This window comes from Pinus tabuliformis, chromosome Q (genome assembly GCF_031772625.1).
Source record: "Pinus tabuliformis cultivar Carrire ecotype Pingquan chromosome Q, CPIR1, whole genome shotgun sequence".
Taxonomy (NCBI): domain Eukaryota; kingdom Viridiplantae; phylum Streptophyta; class Pinopsida; order Pinales; family Pinaceae; genus Pinus; species Pinus tabuliformis.
The window spans coordinates 1,103,583,721-1,103,606,390 of NC_142296.1; the positions used below are offsets into that span (position 1 = coordinate 1,103,583,721).

The 22,670-nt window shown below is 37.8% G+C and overlaps 1 protein-coding gene across 1 annotated transcript in view; it reads right to left on the bottom strand.

Annotated features, from left to right (window-relative positions):
• The window catches only part of APP1 (aminopeptidase P1), a 256,238-nt gene that overhangs the window by 137,214 nt on the left and 96,354 nt on the right, over window positions 1-22,670 (bottom strand). The window contains exon 7 of the mRNA XM_089385818.1: window positions 6,198-6,284. Within this exon, the coding sequence (XP_089241944.1) occupies window positions 6,198-6,284 (87 nt within the window). The remainder of the gene's footprint in view (window positions 1-6,197; window positions 6,285-22,670) is intronic.

Here is a 22,670-nt window from a genome sequence, read left to right on the forward strand (position 1 = left end):
CAGCGACAGATAATTAATTTGGGTAAGCCACATTCATTTTTTTAGTTTTTTCTTACTATTTCTTCAATTTTTCTAGGGTTTAGGCAGCCAAAAATATGAAAAACGTTTTTTATTGATAGATTTGTTTTTTAAATTTATTTTTGCAGCAGATTTGGCTCAGCTACAGCCATATTTCTCCTCTTTTCTGGCATTCTAGGGTAGATTCAGCCACAGAAAATTAATTTGGGTAAGCCACATTCATTTCTTAGTTTTTTTCTTACTATTTCTTTAATTTTTCTAGGGTTTATACAGCCAAAAATATGAAAAACGTTTTTATTATTTACAGATTTGTTTTTTTAATTTATTTTTGCAGCAATGGCTTCCAGCCAAAGTGCAGCTGCAACTTCAAGCCCTAGGGCCAACCCAAGGGCTGAATATTATCCTCTTTGGAGGCATGTGACGAAGCTTCAAAGATGTGGAGGTGGTGGCTCATGGGAATGGTGATGCAATCTTTGCAATAATACGTACAAGGGCTCCTACCCAAGAGTGAAGGCGCAACTATTGCATGGAGGAGGACAAGGGATTTCAGGTTGCACAAAAACATCAGATCCGTTGGCAAGGAGGGCATATCAAAGAGAGCAAGATGAGACGGATGGTACTAAGAGAAGGCATGATGACCTTACTCAAGCTCCATCTAATATTGAGCCAAGGATTGTAGCTGAAGCAAGAAAGAGGAGAGCTGGTCACACTCAACAACATGAACAACCAGCACCCAAAAATACCAGAGGCCCAGGGGCATCCCCTTCAGTTCAGGATAGCAGAATTGCTAGATTGGTGAATGTGCAAGCAAGAGAAGAAACTGATTCCAGAGTGGCTAGGTGCATTTATGAATGTGGTATCCCATTCAATGTTGTTCGCTCTCCTTACTGGCAAGATATGATAAGGGCAGTTAACAAAGCTCCTCAAGGGTACAAGGGGCCCAACTATGAGAAAGTCAGAACCCAGCTTCCCAAAAATGAGAAGGACCTTGTGGAGGACATTTTAGCTCCAATTCGTTCTTCCTGGAGTAGCTCTGGGGTTACCATAGTCTCAGATGGTTGGACAGATATGAGGCGCAGACCATTGATAAATATCATTGCCACTTCCCCCAAAGGAGCAATGTTTATCAAGGCAGAAGACTGCTCAGGAGAGGTGAAAGATGCACAGTACATTGTTGATGTTATTATAAAAGCTATTGAACAAATAGGGCCTAACAAGGTGGTGCAAGTTATCATGGATAATGCACCGGTTTGCAAAGCTGCAGGTTTAATTATTGAGGGGAGGTATGACCACATCTTTTGGACACCATGCATTGTCCATAATCTGAATCTGATCTTAGAGGAGATCGACAACAAAGTTTCCTGGATAAAGGAACTCACAGGGGAAGCAAGGGAGATTATCAAATTCATCACCAACCACCACCAGTCTCAGGCCATATTTCGAGAGTACTCCAAATTGGAGTTGTTAAAAGTTGCTGAGACAAGATATGCCTCAAACTTCGTGATGTTGCGCCGCCTTGTTGAGGTTAAGCATGCATTAGTTTCTATGGTGGTGAGTCAACTTTGGATTGAGTGGAGACAAGCAGATTCAGAGCGGGGATCTATGGTGCGTAGATTGTGCCTTGATGAGGATTGGTGGAGCAAGGTAGATTTCTTGCTAAAGTTCACAACCCCTGCATTTGAGCTTCTCCGGAGTGCTGACACTGACCAACCTTTCTTGGGAGAGGTATATGATGGCATGGATTCCATGGTTGAGAAAACTATGGAAATCATTTCGCAGGAGTCTCCACAACTTTTGTTTGTTGATGATCATTTTCATGGTTTGATCAAGAAAATCATTGTTGACAGGTGGAACAATTTCAATACACCATTGCACACTTCAGCACATGCTTTGAACCCCAAATTTTATGATGAGGAGCTTATTGCTAAAAGCAATGGGAAGAGGAAGGCACCCCATAAGGATAGAGAGGTGGCTACTGGGGTGAAAAAAGCACTTATGAGAATGTTTCCTTCTCATCTACATAGGGAGGTAAAGGAGGAATTTGCCAGTTTTGCTGCAGGAATAGATGATTATGCAGATATATCAGCTTTGGAGGAGAGAAGCACCATGAATCCAGTTAGGTGGTGGATTTGTCATGGAGCAAATGGTGTACATTTGCAAAACCTTGCCATTCGTATTCTTTCACAAGTGGCAAGCTCTTCATCAGCAAAAAGGAATTGGAGCACTTATGGTTTTATTCATTCTGTGAAGCGCAATAGGTTGGGCTCACAGAAAGCAGAGGATCTTGTTTATGTGCACTCCAACCTTCGCCTTGCATCTCGTAGGGGTCCAGAATACAACAGTGGTCCTTCTAAAGAATGGGATGTGGATGCAGAAAATCATGATTTGGATCTCTCTCTTGCTGCCCTGAATATTGAGGGTGAATCTGATAGTGGAATTGGTGCATCATCTTCTTCAGCACTACCATCCACTGTTGAGCATTGTGCTGCTTCTATTTTTGATGAGGATTGTTATGATGAGGATTAGTCTTTTGTGACTTGTCTCTATAGTTCTTGCAGCCTTATAGTCTTTATTGTACTTGCAGCCTCATATACTAATATAAATAAAGGCTGATTTTGGAATTTCCTATATTTTTATTTTCATTATGTGATCATTCATGACTCATGAGTAAATGTGATGTAAATTTAATCTTAATGTTTAAATGTAATAAATTATAATCATATAATGTAAATGTATCATTCATGCTTTATGATTGCACATATATATAATAATAATTTTTGAATATTTTTAATATATATATATATATATATATATATATATATATATATATATATATATTATATATATTCGCGTTTCCCCGTTTCCAAAATTTGGGGAGGTCGCGTTTCGTTTTGCTTCCCGTTTTGGAAACTCGTTTCTGTTTCCCCGTTTCGTGCAACTTAGATTATAGTATTTTCTGTAAACAACATATGACAATTTAAGTTCAAAGTTTGAAGTTGGCAATTGTAACTCATTGGTAATGAACTATGAATATGATGCTTCTTGAAACATTTCATTCCATGTTTGATATTCTTTGTTATAGTTTGGTAATGGTTACAGGTACAACTTTAGTGATGACAAATGTTATATATTGAACTTTGAAACTTTAAGGTTGATGAGTATTAGATGTTATGGACCTATGGTTGATGAAGATTACAACTACCAAATGATTGATGTTATATGGTTTAATCCATGTTTTTATGATTTTTATAACCAATTCATCATTCTACATGCTTTTGTTGACATATATGCATTAATATATAAAAATATATATCATATTATAAAAAACGCTCTCAAAAACTCCCCCAACCCGGAAGCTTTTGAAAATTGTCGCTCCTGCTCCCGCTTCCAAGCAGCCTTGCTTCAGGGGGAGGATATTGTTGCAGCAGCACTTTTCTGTTCTTCTTCTTCTTATCAACTCTGGATATATGGCAGCTGGGTGTGTGAAATGCAGCCCGAAGTTTGGCTACCCACCCAAGGAAATGGCCACCAACCTAAAAATATTATTCCCACCAACAGAAAGAAATTTGTCACCAACGCAAGGTTTGAACCCACTCTGACACCACCTATTATGAACCAAATGGTAATTACCAAAGCAATCACGAAAATGACACAAGGATCCTAGAAATGTAAAATGTCTAAAGCACATCAAAATACTTAATAAAGACTAATGATTGAAAGGATAATGATTGCACTGTCAAGAAGGCTGCAGTATATATGTCTAAGGGGCATGGAGATATGACCGACCCCAAACAGAAAACATTACATTAATATTAAGTAATATAGTGAATGTTGATTATGTACATTACTATCTTAAGAGTATCTCCCCATCTTCATAAACTCCAACCTAGCTTACAAGGCATATGAAGAATGTCATGAAGAGAGGCATTAGTCAAGGGGCCTTCATTTTTCAAAAGCTGAAATGTTATTGCTCATCCCAAAGTAGAGAGTAAACATAAGGCGAGTAATTCATTAATCAGATTTGAACTAAAAAAATCAGTGGAACTACCAAGTAAAAGAATGGAAAAGTAGCAAGAGCAGAACAGCAAAAAGGATATATTTCAGCATAAAAATATTCATCTCATAAATTGCAGGGTACAAAGAAACTCATTATGCAATACAGTTACTCTTGATAATGTGCAAAAAGGATCAACTTTAAAATCAATCCACGGACCACGATCTATAGCCACAAGAGGTTAACCCAGTTGTTGAAAGCTAGATATTGTATTAGCCCCCACCAGGGTTCAGAATCTCAGATCTCACAAGCATGGCCAGATCAGCTTTACAATCAATCCATGATCTATAGCCACGAGAGTTTAAACCGGTTGCTGAAAGCTAGATATTGTCTTAGCCCCCACCGGGGTTAAAATCTGGTAAGCATGGCCAGTTAGCCCCTCAAGGGGTGGGTGAAAAGCAGCAGAACCATCATTGTCATTATCTCAGGCTGGGAGCCCTCACCTCTGGATTAAAAACCACAAATGGAGTTCCACTTTCTAGTGATGGCCTAAGGTTTCTTGGATTTAGTATCTCAGACGATTCCTCTAGAAGCATTCTCAAATCCATAATCTACGATTGTAGAATGCACTCGAGCATGTCAGGTAATCTCACGTATTCTACTGCCATACATGGTTGACCATGTCATCGCATATATCTCTAGACCCCACTTAGTGAGATATCATTCCATTGTAGAGTTTCATCAGTTATTTTAACTGAAAATGATTCTGCCCAAAAGTCAGTTGTTTTTCGCTGTCGACAAACAACTTTTGGCATTTCATTCTGGTATAGCTAGCTTCACCAAGTTTAGGACATTTGAACAATGTACATTGGAACCATCAAATAATGAATCTTGCAAAAAATTTACCAAATATGAATTCCGTATGTTCCACATAATTTTCCCATGTTCCACCAAGTTTCCTAGATGGGGAAGCATGGTATAATCTTGCCAATCCTAAAATTCTGAAAATTATTATGTCTGCTGAATTCTCAATAGGATATGAAATTCTACTTTCTCCATATGAAGTCAGATGATGTTAGAACCACTCTCAAACATCCTGAAACAATCAATAGTAATGTTAAAAATTTAGGTAGAAGTTGTCATTCTCCTTCGTCTTACCTTTTCTACATTCTCCTTTATCTTACCTCTATGTTAAAGGTAAAATAAAGATGAATGTCGAAAATGTAAGACAAAGGATAATTTCAACTTTTACTTTAAGAATTTAATATTACCATTAATTGTCAATGTCACAAACACTTCCAAAGCTCTATCCCTATCCTTGTTTTGTCTTAAACGTTGTTGGAAGAAAAAATAGGGGGAAGGGAGGGGTGCCCAGGCATCCCCATTCTGTGGGCTGGGGGGTGCCCAAACACCGCCCCTTTTTGAGGGGGCACCCAGACACCCCCCTTTTGGAGAAACATGTCCCTCACACTGGGAAAACATTTCCCCTGCTTCCCCCTTCCTTCTCGCCCTCCCCTCCCCCACAAAACTAGGAGCATGGGAAATCTGGGGGCTGGCACCCCCCAACCTAGGGAACGTGTCCCAATGGAACACCATAATTTTCTTATTTTCTAGTATTGGCACCAAAATGTCTCATACCTAGTAACTATGGTTACAATATTGAATATTGCCAGAGATATATGCATCATAAATTATAATACAGCTTTCGAGGTTTCTACAACTAGCCAATAAATGTCAAAGAATTACATTGACATTATTTCCAATACTCAGAATGCAGTCACACAAATAATTAAAACATCAATTTTTTTCAAAATCCAACTATCGTTGAAGTTTTTCAAATCTATATCTGAAATAAAATGAATCTCGCGTCTCAGCTGAGCTCATATAGCCTCTACTATTGAATATTCAATATATCCTTCACTCTCTAGAGCCTCTTGCAAAAGAGAAATAATGGGAAGTGATATCACATAGAATTGGTGGACTCTAAAAAGCATGGTCCTTTCCGGAGAAGGTTATATGTCCAACTGACCATTTGCCAAGTTAATATTTTCAGGAAGCATTTTAAAACAAAGTTAAGGCTAGTGAAGTTGTTCCATCCAAGTTGCCATAACAAGAATACATCATATCAACTGTGAAAGCAAAAAGATTTGTCCTCAGCATAAAATATAACATGTTAAGAACCTACCTGTCTATCAAGCCATGCAAGATAGTTCACAACAGCAGCACCATCACGAATATGGGCCTTTCTTAAGCCATCAAGCTCTACAGGATTCTGCAAAAATTAAAATGCACAAGACTGATAAGCCAAAATAAAATAAATGCTTCAATCTTTATTCTGTTGTTGCCCAATCAATCAGAACAATTCCCATATCCCCATCAAGAAAATCCAACAGTTTACCAAAACATTCATAAGTTCTTCAAAACAGACATATATAAAGTCAAGTTAACACAGCATACATATAGATTGAATAAGTTTTGTTGATTCAAAAACCCTGCAGACTTTTGCATTTACAAAGTAGATATTCTATCACCCGCAAGAAGAGTTCCAGCAAAGAAGATCATCACATCTCCTATGACATATAAACAAGCATCCAATGCATATCTGTATTGCTACTAGTGACTACATCTATATGATTCATCAACACTAGCATGACAGTACATGTTTCCTGAAACTCTTTATATTTTAACTACTTCTGAACATTGAAAAATTATATATTCACATCATAAAAATTTCCTCAAAATTCCAGTCTATAAAGATGTGTGACCTTAAAGGTTTCTTCCTTTGTAACTCTATTTCCACTTCTTCCTTGTGCCATATTTGTCATAGAGGCTATGATTTTCAAGTGTTGATCACAACCTTCTTTTTATCTGTTACAATTTTAAGTACCTTGAGCAGTTTTCAAGGCATTTTGCATGTACATTATATGTGGTATCATAATTTTCTTTCGAGCTTTGGGACCACATCAAAAGTTCTAACCTTCATTGATATTTCATCCAATGTTAGAAGACTTGTAGTTCATTTCAGGAATGGCATGTAATGGTCTTGAGTCCAAATTGTAGTTTATGGGTTTTACTACCAATTTCAGATGTTTTTTCATCTTATCATTTAATTTCTTAAGATCAGTGTAAGAATACTTCTAAGATTTTTATCGATATGGTTGGGATAAATTTTTACCATTCTTATAGTACCATCATACCATGTTTCTTAGTTGTAGTGTGGATACTGGTAGGATATGTAATTTGTTCTCATCTCTATAAGGATTGGTTACCATGAATATTTTGAACTATAGTACTATTGTTGCTCAGATTGTACAGACACTACGACAACAACTCAGGGTGGGGGTTGTCACCTTCATCCCCACCCACTCCATTCTAGTTGTCCCCCAATAACAGACTATGGGGGTAGTCCCTATGGAAATGAAATGATGGAAAACAAGTTGGGAAACAACTTGCCCGGGAGACACAGTTGAGTGGCCTAGCTACTTGGTGAAAATTTAGCAAGATTTAGGATTCGATTAGATTTAGAATTGAGACTAGTGTCTTATGGAGTCAAAAGTTCTTGCTTATTACAAATTATGACCAAGTAACAGGATGGATAACCCTTGCTTTTATGATCGACTAACCTATATGAGTTGCAACTCCTAAGACCTAAGTGTGATGCAAGGATCTTGGTTAATTTTAGATTATATGGCTAATCTAAATGGAAACTTTCCCTTAACTGTTTTGAGAAACAGTCTTCAGAGTAGGTTGTGAGATGGAAGCCAACGGGAAGCAAGCAAAGGCTTGATTAACGATACCTCCCCCTATGTTCCAACCACCTAGTGTCTTTGGTGCTACAGAGACTATGGCTCTGACGACTGCAAGGTCACTGTGTTGACCACTAAAAAGGGTTGAATCCCTCAGGCTAAATAAGAAAGGGTTCTCCTAAGAGTCTATCAACCAAGCTTATGCTTGGAGGTAAGTTATTAATGCAACTATGCTTAAGATGAAATGCAAGACTATGAGTGAGTCTTAATTTAAGATTGTTTATGTGATTTAAGTACTTAATGTTGATTAATTTATGGCAAGAGTACTTAACAATGTATTTAAAGGAAATCTTAAACAAGAACAATTGCTCAATGATACAAGTGCCAATAATAAACAAGAGATCCTCTATTTAACAATTAGCCAATGAGATGCCAATAACTTGAGATAATCAAAGATCTTCCAACAAGATAGATGCCAATGATGATTCTACAAACAAATTATTGATGATCTTATTACTCAATGCTACTTATCAAGAGATGCTTTTTAAATTCACAAGATGTCAATATGCCCAAAGATACTCAATACCAACGGAATGTTATGATTAGAGTGCTTTAGTGAGTGGAGCTTATTAGATGTGAGGTCTGAACTTTATAGCATGTAAACTCACAAGGAAAACACAATGTTAGCTACTTCGACAATATCAATACTAGCAACAAGAATGTAAAACCACGAAAGCACTTGTGCAATTTATGTTCCAATGACCCTTTAATGAGCAATAAGTGACTGATATGACATCAGTAAATAATTTATGACAGCAATAAGCAAGTTTGCCTTAGATGTTAATTTCAAGATGCATATGCTTGCCCAATGTAAGAAACAGAAATCCAACTATCAAATCAACTCTTCCAATTCAACAATTTAGGTGTATTCAGTCTTCTTATGCTGAGATTACCACAGTTATATCAGATTTGAAATGTTTATTACAGCAGTAGGAAAAAGATGTAAACAGTGAGCTATCTATACTACAACAAGTGCCAAAATATGCCCAAAACTTAGAGATAGCTTGTCAAAGTGAAAAATGTGATTTTTAGGTCCCTTTAGGTGTGTTATTCAGAAAATATCAGATTTGATTCAGTGATTATGCAGACAATTTCAGCAAACAAAAATGTAGATCTAGGCCTAATGATCAATCCCCAAGTGGCCAAAAATTTAGGAAAATTTTGTTTTGCAATTTTAGAGTGTTTTGACCAATTATATGTGTTTTTTAGGGCATTTATATCACTCTTATGAATCAGAATTTATAGCTGTATTAAAACAGAGATAAAATAGGGCTTAGAGAGCAAAACCTAGGCCCAAGCTAAGTAACCAGATTTGTCCATATAGCCCAGCGAACTGGAATCCTACGTGTCCCATATCATTCGCCCAAAAATCGAATCCTAAACTCGGATTCTTCGAATCCTATTAGGATTCATCGAATCCTAAACGAATCCCGATTTTGGCTAGCGAATCACAATTCCAGGATTCGTATCCCAAAAAAGTGACTGCCATGGGTTAAAAAAGGTCGCATTTCTTCATTTCATTCACGTTGTTTATCATTTGGGTCTGCACTGTTTGAGCTGTTTGATAGTCCATGTGATGAATTTGAATGCGGTCTGTGCATTAAAGTATGTGTTCAGTGTGTACCCTTGACTTTTGTTGAACGCTGCATTGAATTGAAGGTTGAATGGTGTAATTGTCTATGCAATGGAGCGTTGAATTTGGTATGACATCTTATGCTACTTGTTGAATGCTTTTATTTGGTACGTTGGTCGTTCTGGTCATACGTTTGGCGTTCTATAAAACAAAAAGAGTTGAAGTTTTATGTTGCATTGAAAAGGTCGGAGTCCATACATGCATCAAAATTTCTTTTATGGCATGTGTTGAATAAACTCTTTGTGAAGGCCGTGAGGTTCATATGGTTATCCACATTCATAAGTGCATGAGATGGCATAGCATAAGTACCCAATGTTTGAAATCAATAAATTTGTATCATTAATTAAAATTTGTGTAAGAAATATTTAATTTTTAATATATATAGATATTTTTAATAAAATAATATTAATGAATCCTACGTGTCCTGTTCCGGGGGGTCAACATGTCCGAATCCAATACTACGAATCCCGAATCCCCGTGTCAGGTGACTTAGGGCCCAAGTTGCCAAAAATTTTCAACGCTCTTGCAACCTAAAAACACCAATTTTGAGCAACTTTCCCCTGCAAAACCACCAAATATTCAGTCCTAAAAATTTCAGAAATGGACAAGTGTCAAACTAGGGCTAGATGAGGGCAAGAAGCAAGAGAAAATACACAAAGAGGATAGCATCTAGGGCTAGAAGTTAAGGAAGGGCTGAAAAGAGGCGGAGAAGAGGCCACAAAAGGAGAGTGAAGGGCGATAGAGGAAGAGGAAGCCATAAAAGGGTTGTGGCTAGGGTTTAAGGGTTGAAAAGCCCACGGCTAGCCCTAAGGGCAGTTGTCTACAGTCTAGGAGGGGAGCAGAGTGGCCTAGGTCCCACGGCTAGGCTTGTAAACGCCTAAAACCCTCAGTGCAAGGCCAAGAGGAGGACGGTGAGGCCTCAGAACGCTGGCGTTGGCCTCTTGGAGGCCTAAAAATATGATGCGGGAGGCTAAATGGCTGACGCGAGGGGCTAAGAGGAGGACGCTGGCCTTGGAGGGGCTAGATCCGGGCCTAGGAAGGTTGAAAAATGAAACCCCAACTTCAGAAAAATTAATCTCCTTCAAATTTGCAATTTCGCTCAATTTTTTCAATGGTTGGCCCTGCAAAAAATCTGAGACTAGATCTTACCCTCAAGGGCCTAGATCTAGCTCTATTTCAACTTTCTCCACTTGATCTCACCTGCACAAATAGATTTACAAATACCCAAAACCCCAAATATATACAAAATCCCAAAACCCCAATTAGCAAAAATAATTTACAAAATTTATAAATATATAAGGGTTTTAAAATAAATTTGAGAAATAAAAATTTTGGAATTTTCTTTGATAAATGGCTAATAATACTTTGGAAAATTAATGCACACTATAGCCTTAGCGAAGTTAAATCAACCACATAAATATTCGAAGTCCAAACAAGGTCAGTTCATGCCCATAGCTTGTGAACTTGGGGATCAAGGATTGGGGAACCTGCAAATGCTATATATTTTTCTCAAAAAAAATTGTTATACATATGGCAAATCAAATCATCTAAGATACACCCAGAATCTATCAATAGAATGATTTTATCCCCATCTAATGAAAAACAAATTTTAAAATTAATAAGCACAATATAGGAAAGCCCATACCTAGCACATACCGCAAATCAATGAACATTGAACACCAAGAACTGCACCCCAAAGTCTTTAATATTATTCAAATAAACGTTCCCAGGGAGACTGTCGTGTTACATCAATTCTTTTGCAGCAATTTCTTCACCAAATATCAAATGGATTTTGACACAAATGACTCTCTATTTTATAGATAAATCCTCCAAGTGGAAAAATAACAGCTAATTGGCTTGATCCTCGTCAAAATAATCTTAGTCGTTGATAAATCCTTGATGATTTTTAATCTTAGCCACTGAAAATATTTATTTTGAGGAATTTTTGAACTTATCATGAAATCTCTTTTTATTAGCTCAAAATTAATTATTTTGAGCTAATTTCCTCAAAAAATTGACTTTGACTTAACCACCATAGTCCAAGGGTCCAATTTTTCTTGAAATTTCGAATATTCTCTTCGTGGGGGACCTCGAAAAATTAATTCTTTTGATACCCACGAATTTTTACACTTGGAGAATTTAATTTCTCTAAACTTTTAATTTTGACTCTAAGTAACTAAATTTCTGGCTTATGATTTTAATTTATTTTTGCCAAAAAAATTAATTAATTGACACTTGAGGGAATTAATATTTTTTTCCACCCTCCAACATTTTAGCCGTGTTGTCTAAGTATCAGGGACCATGCACAAAAATATTTTTTACATAAAATCCTTACAAATTCAACCCTCAAAGGGGGAATACCCATTCGGCTTAGACCCTCAAATTACATACCCAATTCTGCGACACAATATGATCTAGTAGACCAAGTCATTTGTAATAAAATAATTTAGCCAATTAGCTTAAATTATTCTCAAATCATTTTTACATAAGACTCGACTAGAACACTAAGACTAACCTAAGACTTGACGACAAATGCCACCCTAGCTTTGGGGTGAGGTTGGATGTTATGTAAAAAAATAGTTAATTTTAGGTTTATTATTTAATTTAGGTTTAGTTAGGCGAAAGGGCACGATCATAAGATCATGCCCTTTCCTAATGGGTGTCCATGGCGGTATATAAGCCAGGCAACCCACTGTAAACATCATCATCTGCAGTTTCACCTTTTAATAAAATATTTATACATTTTTTCTGCGTATCAGAAGTTTTTTTACTTCATCTAGTATCAGAGCGGTCGATCCTCTGCCTACAAATCTCTGCTTGCGTTCCAGTGTCCTATCCATCATCCTCGTTGTTTCATCGCATACATATCCACCGGTCCACTGTAATCATCTAAATCCCCGAACCACCTGTGTGTTGTGCTGCTGTTCTTCTGCCATCTCGTGACCCTGCATCTCCCAATCCCGATTCTGTTTCCAGCTATCCTTGCCGCCGTCTGCACCCCATTCCTTATCCGTCGTTCTGTTGTTCCATCGACATACCCTATTTCTCACTATCATTTTCCGCGCTTGTCCCGGTCTCCCTATCTCCTATCCCGCTGACTGCCGCCCTCAGTTCTTCGCTGTCGTGCTCCACCTCCATAAAACTGTCGGCCTTGCGATTTTCTGTTTCATCTGTGTGACCCCCAATTAAACTTTTCGAACCATCGCCTTTCTGCCCTTCCGTCCACTGCTGTGCTCACACTGCGTTTCCAACCACTGTGTAGCGGGCTGTTCAGCACTATCGACCACTGTGTAGCGGGCTGTTCAGCACTATCGACGCTGTTAGTTTGTTAACCACATTTTCTATTGCCGACACCCCCACCTGTAGCGGTTTTCTCCGCCTCCAACATCGACGGCTAGAAAAATATACGCAACTATTCGCTCTGTTGACCAGTTGCCAATCTTTTTTTTATTTCGTTCGAAGTGTTATCTGCTCAAAAGTTCTCTGGTTCGAAGTGTTATCGGGACTCAAAGGTTCTCTGCTCTAAGGAGGCGACCCCACCAGCGAACGTGACGGTCAGGGAAACTATCAAATATACACATAGCGTATAACATTTATTTGTATATTTATATAACGTGAAACATATACACGTTAATTTATATATAATATATAACATATATATAATTATATTATATATTATATATAATACGTATAATTTAATTAATTAAAATTAATTTAATTAGTTAAAAAGTTATATATAGTCAAGTATATATATAACATTTATTTATATATATATAACGTGAAGTATATAACATATATACATAATCATATTATATATTATATACATAATTTAATTAATTAAATTTATTTTAATTGATTTAAAAAAAAAATAACTAACTTGTGTCAAATAATTAAATTAATTAATTTAATTATTTCGAAAAATATTTTAGCTGGCAAATAAATACACGCCTCCGCAAACCCGCTCAATGTCGACAATGACAATGGCGGATTTCCAAAAAAGGTTGTTGGATGCAGAGCAAAAGATAAATAACAACCACGACGAGGTCAGTAAAAGATTAAATGAAGTCGAGAGCAAGCTTGGGGAGCAAGCGAACAAAATCAAAAATCTTGAAGATACGACAAATCGAATAGAGATAAAAATGGAAAGTCAACATGTCCAAACAGGAGTAAACTTCAAAGAGGTCTTAACAATGCTAAAGGTTCTGTGTAAAAGGTCGAATTGTACGCCCGAACAACTGCTAAAAGAAGGTGAAGAGAATCAAGAACACCTTTCGTCAGATTCAACTAAGTCCACAGACTCTCATGACAAAGTTGAATCCCCAAAAAAATCAGTGACACCCCACCAAGAAGCGAGTAACACAGCCTTTACAAACAAGCAACTCTGGGATAACTTTACCAATCAACACCCTTTTTTCGCTCAACCAGTAGCAACATACCAGCGACGGGCAAAAGTCGAGATGCCTAAATTCGATGGAAACGAAAAAAACAATGTTGCATGGATAAATAAAGCAGAAGAATACTTTGAGATATATGACATCACTGACGATGACGAAAAGCTCAGACATGCATCCATGAAAATGGAGGGAGAAGCATATAACTGGTATATGTGGTGGAAAAAGACAACACATGTCATTAGCTGGAGGAAATTTAAAGATGCATTCTTCAAAAGATTCCAAGGTGTAAAGGAAGAAGAGTTCTTTTCAAAACTCATCAAACTACGACAAAAAGGAAGTGTCGATGAATACACTCAAGAATGGGAGACCTTAGTAACACGAGTACCTGGGTTATCAGAATCTCGTCTAATTCAGTCATACATCTCGGGACTCAAAACCCATTTACAAGCAGAACTTGAGATGCATGATATTACATCTATAGAAGAAGCAAGACGAAAAGCAAAAACAGCCGAAAAGAAATCCGAACCAATATTTTGGTCAACAGCGGAAAAAGCTTATGCAAGACGAAGGATACCCCAGTATGTGGACTCAAATAATACAAGATATGTTCCACCACATCGTCGTGAAGATGAAAAATCTAATGTAGAAATGCAAAGGATAAAAGAGGGTAAATGTAAACGCTGTGGTGAGAAGTGGGACCCCAAACATAGATGTGTTAAAGAAAAAGAACCAAAGAACCTATATAATTGTGAAGCAACCAATGATTCGAACAGTGAAGATTATGACATAGAAGACACAGAAGACGCTGCAGAATTCTCACCAGAATTAGATGACGGAAGCATTCCGCAATTATCATTATCAGCCATGACAGGTATATCACAACCTCAGACCTTAAAGTTAAAAGGACACATAAAGAAGAACAACGTAGTGGTTCTCATCGACTCTGGAAGCACACACAATTTTTTAGATACAACTGTGGCAAAGAGACTCAATATATTTTCATTTCCCTTACCAAACATGAAAGTGATGATAGCTAACGGTAAAAAGATTGAAAAGGTGGGAAAATGCCATAAGGTTAAATTGCAGATTCAAGACTTCAGTTTAGAGTCTCCGTTTTTCACAGTACCGTTAGGAGGAGTAGATGTAGTCTTAGGTATCCAATGGCTACGAACTTTAGGTACTTATGCCGCCAACCATCAAGTACAATTTATAAAATTCAAATGGGGAGGTCAGAAGTACAAGCTACACGGATTCCAACCACCAGAAAATCAAGTTACATCATCATCCCAGATGATGAAGCTGAGTCGAAAAGGAGCACCTACTTATGTAGTACAATGTCACCAATTAGAAATGTTATCTGCAAATATGACCAGAGAAGAATCACCAGAGATTCAAGACCTACCTATGAAGATGCCGCCTAATACGGAAATTGAGCGTAGAACAGAAGTTAAAACAGAGTCAGACCTTGTCAACATCAAGCCATACCGATATCCACATCTCCAAAAAACGGAAATTGAGAGATTAATCCAAGACCTTTTACAGTGTGTGACTTTGATCATTTTGGAATATATAATCAAGTGGAAGGACTTGCCCGAAGAAGAAGCTTCTTGGGAGAATGAAGCATTTTGTCAACAACATCCGTCGTTACGTATGCTTTGAGGACAAAGCATTCTTTCGAGAGGAAGGCAATGTTATGTAAAAAAATAGTTGATTTTAGGTTTATTATTTAATTTAGGTTTAGTTAGGCGAAAGGGCACGATCATAAGATCATGCCCTTTCCTAATGGGTGTCCATGGCGGTATATAAGCCAGGCAACCCACTGTAAACATCATCATCTGCAGTTTCACCTTTTAATAAAATATTTATACATTTTTTCTGCGTATCTTTAATTTAATTATTTGACACTAGCTTTGGGGTGAGGTTGGAGGGAAAAACTTTGCCGACCCTCTGTGTTTAGAAACACAGATGAGTCAGTGAGACAAAAAATCTCCTAGGATGAAATTATCGTCAAAATAATAGGCTTACCTAGGTTGTTACATACACACACAGTCTTACTAGCATCATTTACATTAAAAATTTGCAGGATGGGTTTACAATAACATAGTGTTGATAGCTAATAATCTCGATCCTTTGAAGAAAAATATGGTACATCTGCTTCCTCAAAACTTTGACAAAATGAGTGCAACAAGTACTTTGATTAGTATGTCATGTTTACAATTCAAAACATGTATCATGTATTGCATCATATTTCCCTATATTTGGTATAGAAGTGTTTTATTATTAAACTTCGTATGTATTTCAGTTCTACTACGCATGAGTATTGCGCCTCTGAAGTTTGCGTGTTGATATTTTGTGCAAGGTTTTGAAGTTGTGGCTATAGGATCAAAAGTTATCCCATAGCACATCATCTTTATCAGGAATTATTGCTCTGACTATTACAATGACATCACTACTAAATTTCAAGCTTGTGCAAGATATAATTTCATTCCATTTGCAAATATAATACCATGACATGTAGCTTGGGTCAGATGTAGACACTAATCAAATCATTTGAGTAGATTGAAGGTGCAACCATAGAGTGATGGCCAATGAAATGACTTCTTGTTTTGTTGTGAGCCATTCAACTTAGCTTTACAATTTTGTTTCTGAAAGACCTATCCCACCCCTACAAGTTGATCCTTGAATCAAGACACCTTTGCATTCCTAACTCTGGTGGTTATATCCATTTTCATTCTTAAGGAAGCTAGTGTGGTGGATTATACAACAACCAATAAGTCCTTTGGTTTGGTTATCTATGATAACCAAGAATTTGTCACCCATCCTCCCTTGACTGACCGTACAGTTATCTCATTTTAAATCCCAATTGACCATTCTTGTCATGATCCTATGCCTTGTCACCCATCCCAATCTATTGTTGTTCACTTTGACAACTCCTTTGACAAGGTGTATGTTGCCAATATCAACTCCACTCCTATATACATATATGATATCCAATACCTCAATGAGAGATTGCATACATTCTCTTAGACCGTTTGGTCAAACACAATATGTGTGTCCCCCAATCCATTTACACCACCTATCATATTGTTATACATGGCCACTACCCTTAGAATTCTGCATATGAGCCTGTATGTAAAATCCTCCACAATTTGACCAAGAACCAAATCCAAAAAAGCCCAATAAGTATAATGACATTTACTTGGAGAAAAAAATCATTAGCCAACAACAAACAAAAGGAGGTCCTTAATCTGGCGTACTCTGCAACCATGACAATCAACAGTGAACCCAATGGTGTAGAATAGTAAACAGGTCATAGAACTTATTTCTCTTACTCACCCAATGGCCAAGACATTCTCTGCTTTGGTCAAAATGGACTATTCTTTAATAGCAATAACCTCCTTGCCACTTTAGTTAAAAGTCGTGAAGATGAGAGTAATGTCCAAGTGTTGGTTATATATAGTGAATTAGAGGAACCTCATTCATTGTGATTGTACATTGCCTTCCTCCATATTCACCAGACTCTCATGGCTAATCTAGATGATGATATTCAAGAAAAAAATTCTCAACAAGCTAATTCACAAGAAAGTTAAAAAACACAAAGTAGAGAATTGCAAAATGAAAAGAAACATGGTTATGACCATCGCAAACAATATTGTCCTCTTTATATAGAGGATTAAAAAATGTTGTATACTTTTCAAGTTTTTCACACAAAGACTATCTAGCATGAAAAACGATCTTATGCCATAAAAATGTTGATTTCGGGTAGCATCGGATGTGCTCTAGGCCTCAAGTTTTGCAGGCAGGCTTGGGCACATGTATTCCAAAGAACCCAGAAAGCGTTTTGGGAAATTCCATCGAGAAGTGATTTTATTAAAATAATTAATATTTTTAATGGGGTCCCTAAGTCTAACTTAGGAAAATTAAAATATTAATAGGTATTAATCTAATCAAAGATGAAACTTTTAAAAATAGACATGGATCAAGCCAAAACAATCTGAGCCTTTGATTAAGATTTAATCTAGGTTGTTGGTTGTCCAACAGAAAGATATAAGGGACTTGAGGGTCATTTGGAAAACACATCGAGAGACCAAGAGATCAAATTTCTAAAGTGAGAAGTTCTCCGGAGGAAATTTTGATCAAGGATATTTCTTGCAGTTGAGGGGCAGGGATAGTGTAGGAATTTGTGGGGTGAGTTCCTCAGATAGTACACCAAAGGACACCGCTCACAAATAGATCACGGATCAGTACACCAGTATTCTTGACGTGGTTAAAACCCTCAAAGAGGGAAACAGTCCACGGCCTGAGCCAACGTGGCCACTTCAGGCAATTTATTAATGTAAAAGAAAGAAAATTTACATAAGCTTCTCTCATGAACAGTCACCTTACAAATGACCCTCCATGCTCTTTAAATAGAGATCATGGACCAATCCGATGTTAAGCCACGGATCAAGTGTCAGTAATATTGAGGAGAGATTTAATTGTCGGATCATTTCATGTCTAGAACATATCGTGACCGTCGGATTGTAAGTTACAAAAAGTACATACTAAAAAACCACACTTTACCTAACTATACACTAGACCAAGTTATACTTGACTATTTCCTATGTGTCGAAATATCCTAACAGATAGCATCCAGAGAGAGATTTTCTCAACCGGAGAATCATCAGCAGATAGAGGCAGAGAGTGATCCAGTAGCCCAGATGCAGGGCCACGCAGAGGCAACGCAGAGGGTGAGAGAGTTCGAGATCTTGCTGTGGAGAGTCAGTTTTAGAAGCCGAGAGCCGGGGTGTGAGACCGGGAAGCTGAGAACAGAGACTCTCGGCAGCAAATCAATCAACAGACTGGGTGATGCGGTGCATAGAGAGGTTGACGTAGGGACTGTGTGAGGACTGCGCAGAGGCAGTGTAGGGCCTGCCAGAGGCACTTCATCCAGAGTCCGAATCAGAAGGGATTTTCTCAGTGATTGTGTGAGGTAATCTCACAAATATTTCTGCCAGTATTTCTCTCTATAACTGAATAACCTAAGAGGTATTCAAAGATGTATTCATAATTTGCTCCTGCGTAATAATAATAAACCCTCAAAACTGATGCACCGGTTTTCCCGCATTGGATTTTTCCGGGGACTATTGTCCAAAAATAATGGAGTCCTATGTGTTTCCATTTTCCTTGCTTAGTTTCTATGTTTCATAATCATATTTAATTTGGTGTAGGCTGCTTCAGTAATTTACTTCAATGTTTCATCAAGAAATCTGAAATAAGCTTGTAATGTAATTTACAATCTAGGTGAAGTTGACTGAGTTGGTCGCAGTAGGATTTCTGAAACTGTTAGATCTAGGAATTTTCACAGAAAATACTGCAATGAGGCCAAACTAATAGAGTGAACCTATAATTCGTGGTCAGCCCAATTGCATCTGTCAACCTGAACCTGAACCTATAATTTCATAGCCCTTGATTTTCCAACACGTTCCTGCTAATCATTGTTAACAATCTCTACCAGGCAATTAACAAGTTCTGCTCTGCAGAGTTTTTGAAGTTCTTGGACAGGTCTCAAAGTTCCTGGGTGAACTCGGAGGTTTCTTGCATTTTTTAAGGCCCGAGTTCCTAGGCAACCCACGGTCTCTTATATATGTAGTGCGGCAACACTACCACTGGTTTCTTTCTCTCTATAAGTTATTTTTACCAATTTGTTTAGGAGATGTGCTTGCACTCCCACCTTGTAGTCAAACTGACTGTAGTGTACTCTGCACTCCCACTGACCTACTTTTGTGGTCATCAGTTGGACATTAATAAATTTACTTTACTTCTCTGCAGCACGCATGACCTTGCTGTCACTCCATATTTTCGATATATGGCGGCATCAAGTGGTTGGGGTTCACAGAGACAGAAACAGCATTTCCAAACCACTTCACAATGACATTTAATACCTGAATATATCACTCGTGCCCCTTGATTTTCAAACAGGTTCCTGCTGATCATCATTAACAATGTTTACTATGCAATTAACAAGTTCTTCTCTCTAGAATTTTGAAGTTCCTGGATGTGTCTCAGAGTTCCTAAGTGAACTCTGAGGCTTCATGCATTTCTTAAGGCCTGAATTCCCAAGCAACCAACCTTCCGCTCTCTCCATTTTTCTATAGTTCTTGCAACCCTGCTGCGGCTCCATATTAAAGAGAATTTTGATTTGTAATGGCATCAAGTAGTGAGGGTTCATGGAGAATGTCAGCAGCATCATTTTCAGATCCGTACACAACAACAGTTTAAGTCCCCTTGCATTGAATTACAGAGATTATCAAGCCTACTTCCAAATTGGAAAAAATCAGGACAGAATTCTCCAGTCAATTACAGAACCTTTGGACTAATGTGACAGAAATCAAAGTGAAATTATATTACATCACATTAATGTCCACAAGTGATCAAAACAGGTCAATGGGACTAGGAAAAACCGCATTTAGCAACTTGACAAGTGACCAAAATAGGTCAATGGGACTAGGAAAAACTGCATTTAGCAACTTGACAAGTGACAAAAATAGGTCAATGGAAGTTTGGAACTACGAAAAACAGCATTTAGCAACATAAATGCTAAATCCAAGCACAGGATACGAAGATCGCCAACCTTCAGAAATTGTAAACACAAACAGCAACATAAATGCAAAATCCTCTAAGGGCTTCAACATCTTCAAACCGAATTATCCAATATTAAGAAAAAGAAGACCGAAATCTTTCTTTAGCATGAGAATCTGAAGAACAAAACCACAGCTTACCAATAATCTCTCCAAAAACAAGTTGATGAACACAACTCTTGGGTGCAAGAGATTAAAGGGAAAAAGGCCCCCACTATTGTTAAGCTTGTTGTGCAGACAAAACATGAAGAAACAAGGGAAAGAAAAGTGAATGAACAACCTTACACTTTCAAGCCTCCAGAACACCATTGATCCCTTGTAGGTCAGTAACTCTTTAATACACAACAAACTGGACCTATAGGACATTACCCTTGATAGAGCGTGATTGACTCTTGATGTCACACTCGTTATCCACTTTTGGTCAACTAAAGATCAACATTGAGCCTAAAGAGAGGGATACTTTTGTTTTGACCCTGTTTGACTTCGATTTTGTGAGGGAGACTTCTGTTTGGGCAGGCCGTTCTTCTGGACACAAAAACCAAGGCAGTTTGACCCTTGTGTTGAATAGCATTGACTGCCCTAATTCAAGCTGCTGCGTTGAATTTCGTTGACCAGATTTGACTGGTTATTTTTGGACTGTTTTGGGCTGCATTATCTTGCTGTTGGAGGCCGAGTTGACCAAGGTTGACTGAGCTGTTTTGGAGGTCAATTTCAGCCCTGTTGACTAGCGTTGACTTTCTGGTTAGGGCTTTTTGTTTCTTCTGTTTTGACTGATCAGTTTGGGCAAGTGAATATTGTAAATTGTACTCTCTCTCTCTCTGCTGAACTTTTGAAGAATTATAAGAAGAATTGATCAAGGGTTTCCCCACATTGGGGTTTGTCCCTAGCTGGTGCCATATCTTGTGTCCTCTTGTGTTGGCTTGTCTCCTACTGTTATTGTTTATGTTTTATCTACATTTTACTATCATGTTGATGGGATTGCTATACTAGATATGATATTGGGCTAATAAAGAAAATTGAAGTAAAATTGCTTTAAGCATAGAACATACCATTGTTGTCCTAAAATTAACATGGTATCAGAGTTGAGGTGAAGACATGGCCCAAGGAAGAGTGAAGAGCAATCACTAAGAGGAGCAATCACTGATCAAGAACAAGTCTCAATGCTTCCACATCCTACTTCAAGTCTGACGATAAGCTTCATGATAAGTCTGATTATCATGCATGGAAGATGTCTCTTGATTTGACTTTAGAAGAGCAAGATGTCATGGGTTGTGTGCAAGGAAAGATTCTAGAACCTCCTTCAAATGCATCGGCTACTGCTAAGACAAAGTACAAGAAGGGTGAAGTCAAAGCCAAGAAGATCATCAGGGATTCTATTCATAAGCACTAAGTTGCTTAGATCTCCAATTTGAATATATCAAAGGAGATATACGACAGGTTGGTTGGCATGTTCAAATCTAGCAATACAAATCAAATTCTTTTCCTCAAGAACAAGTTGAAGGATGTAAAGAAGGGAAAAGGTGAGGATATTCAATCCTACTTCATGAGGATTACCGAGATCAAAAATGATCTTCTTTTGATTAGTGAAGCTATTGCTGATAGGGAGCTCACTCTCATTGCCCTTGGAGGTCTTCCTCCCTAATGGCATGTGTTCAACGCTACTATTCTCAATAACGACAAAATTCCAGGTTTTAAAGAATTGTTGACTAGATGTTCTCAAGAAGAAACAAGGATGATGGAATTGGAGACGCCTTCAAATAGGAATAATCCTACCACATTCTTCGCTCATGCCAAGAGGAAGAACAATGCAGGTCCAAAGAAGCAAAGTCAAGGAAGATCAGGATTCAAAAATTGCAGGAAGGGAAGATGCTTCATTTGCAACAAGTTTGCTCACTATGCCAAGGAGTGTCCAAATAGAAGGGACACATCTCATGATGATGATCACAATCATTCCAGGGGCAACAACAACCATCAAAGGAATGGCAGGTTCAACAACAAAGGGAAAAGGAATGCTTCCGCTACTCAACTTGGAAATGATCGATCTTCTAAAAGAACAAGAAACTCCAGGTATGTTGTAAATGCTAAGCAAAAGGAATTTTATCTTATATCTGCCCTCTCTACTGCCTCTCCTCTGGATACTTTGGGAAATTGATTGATTGATAGTGGTGCCTCAAGGTACATCACCGAGTACAAGGAAGCTCTTTC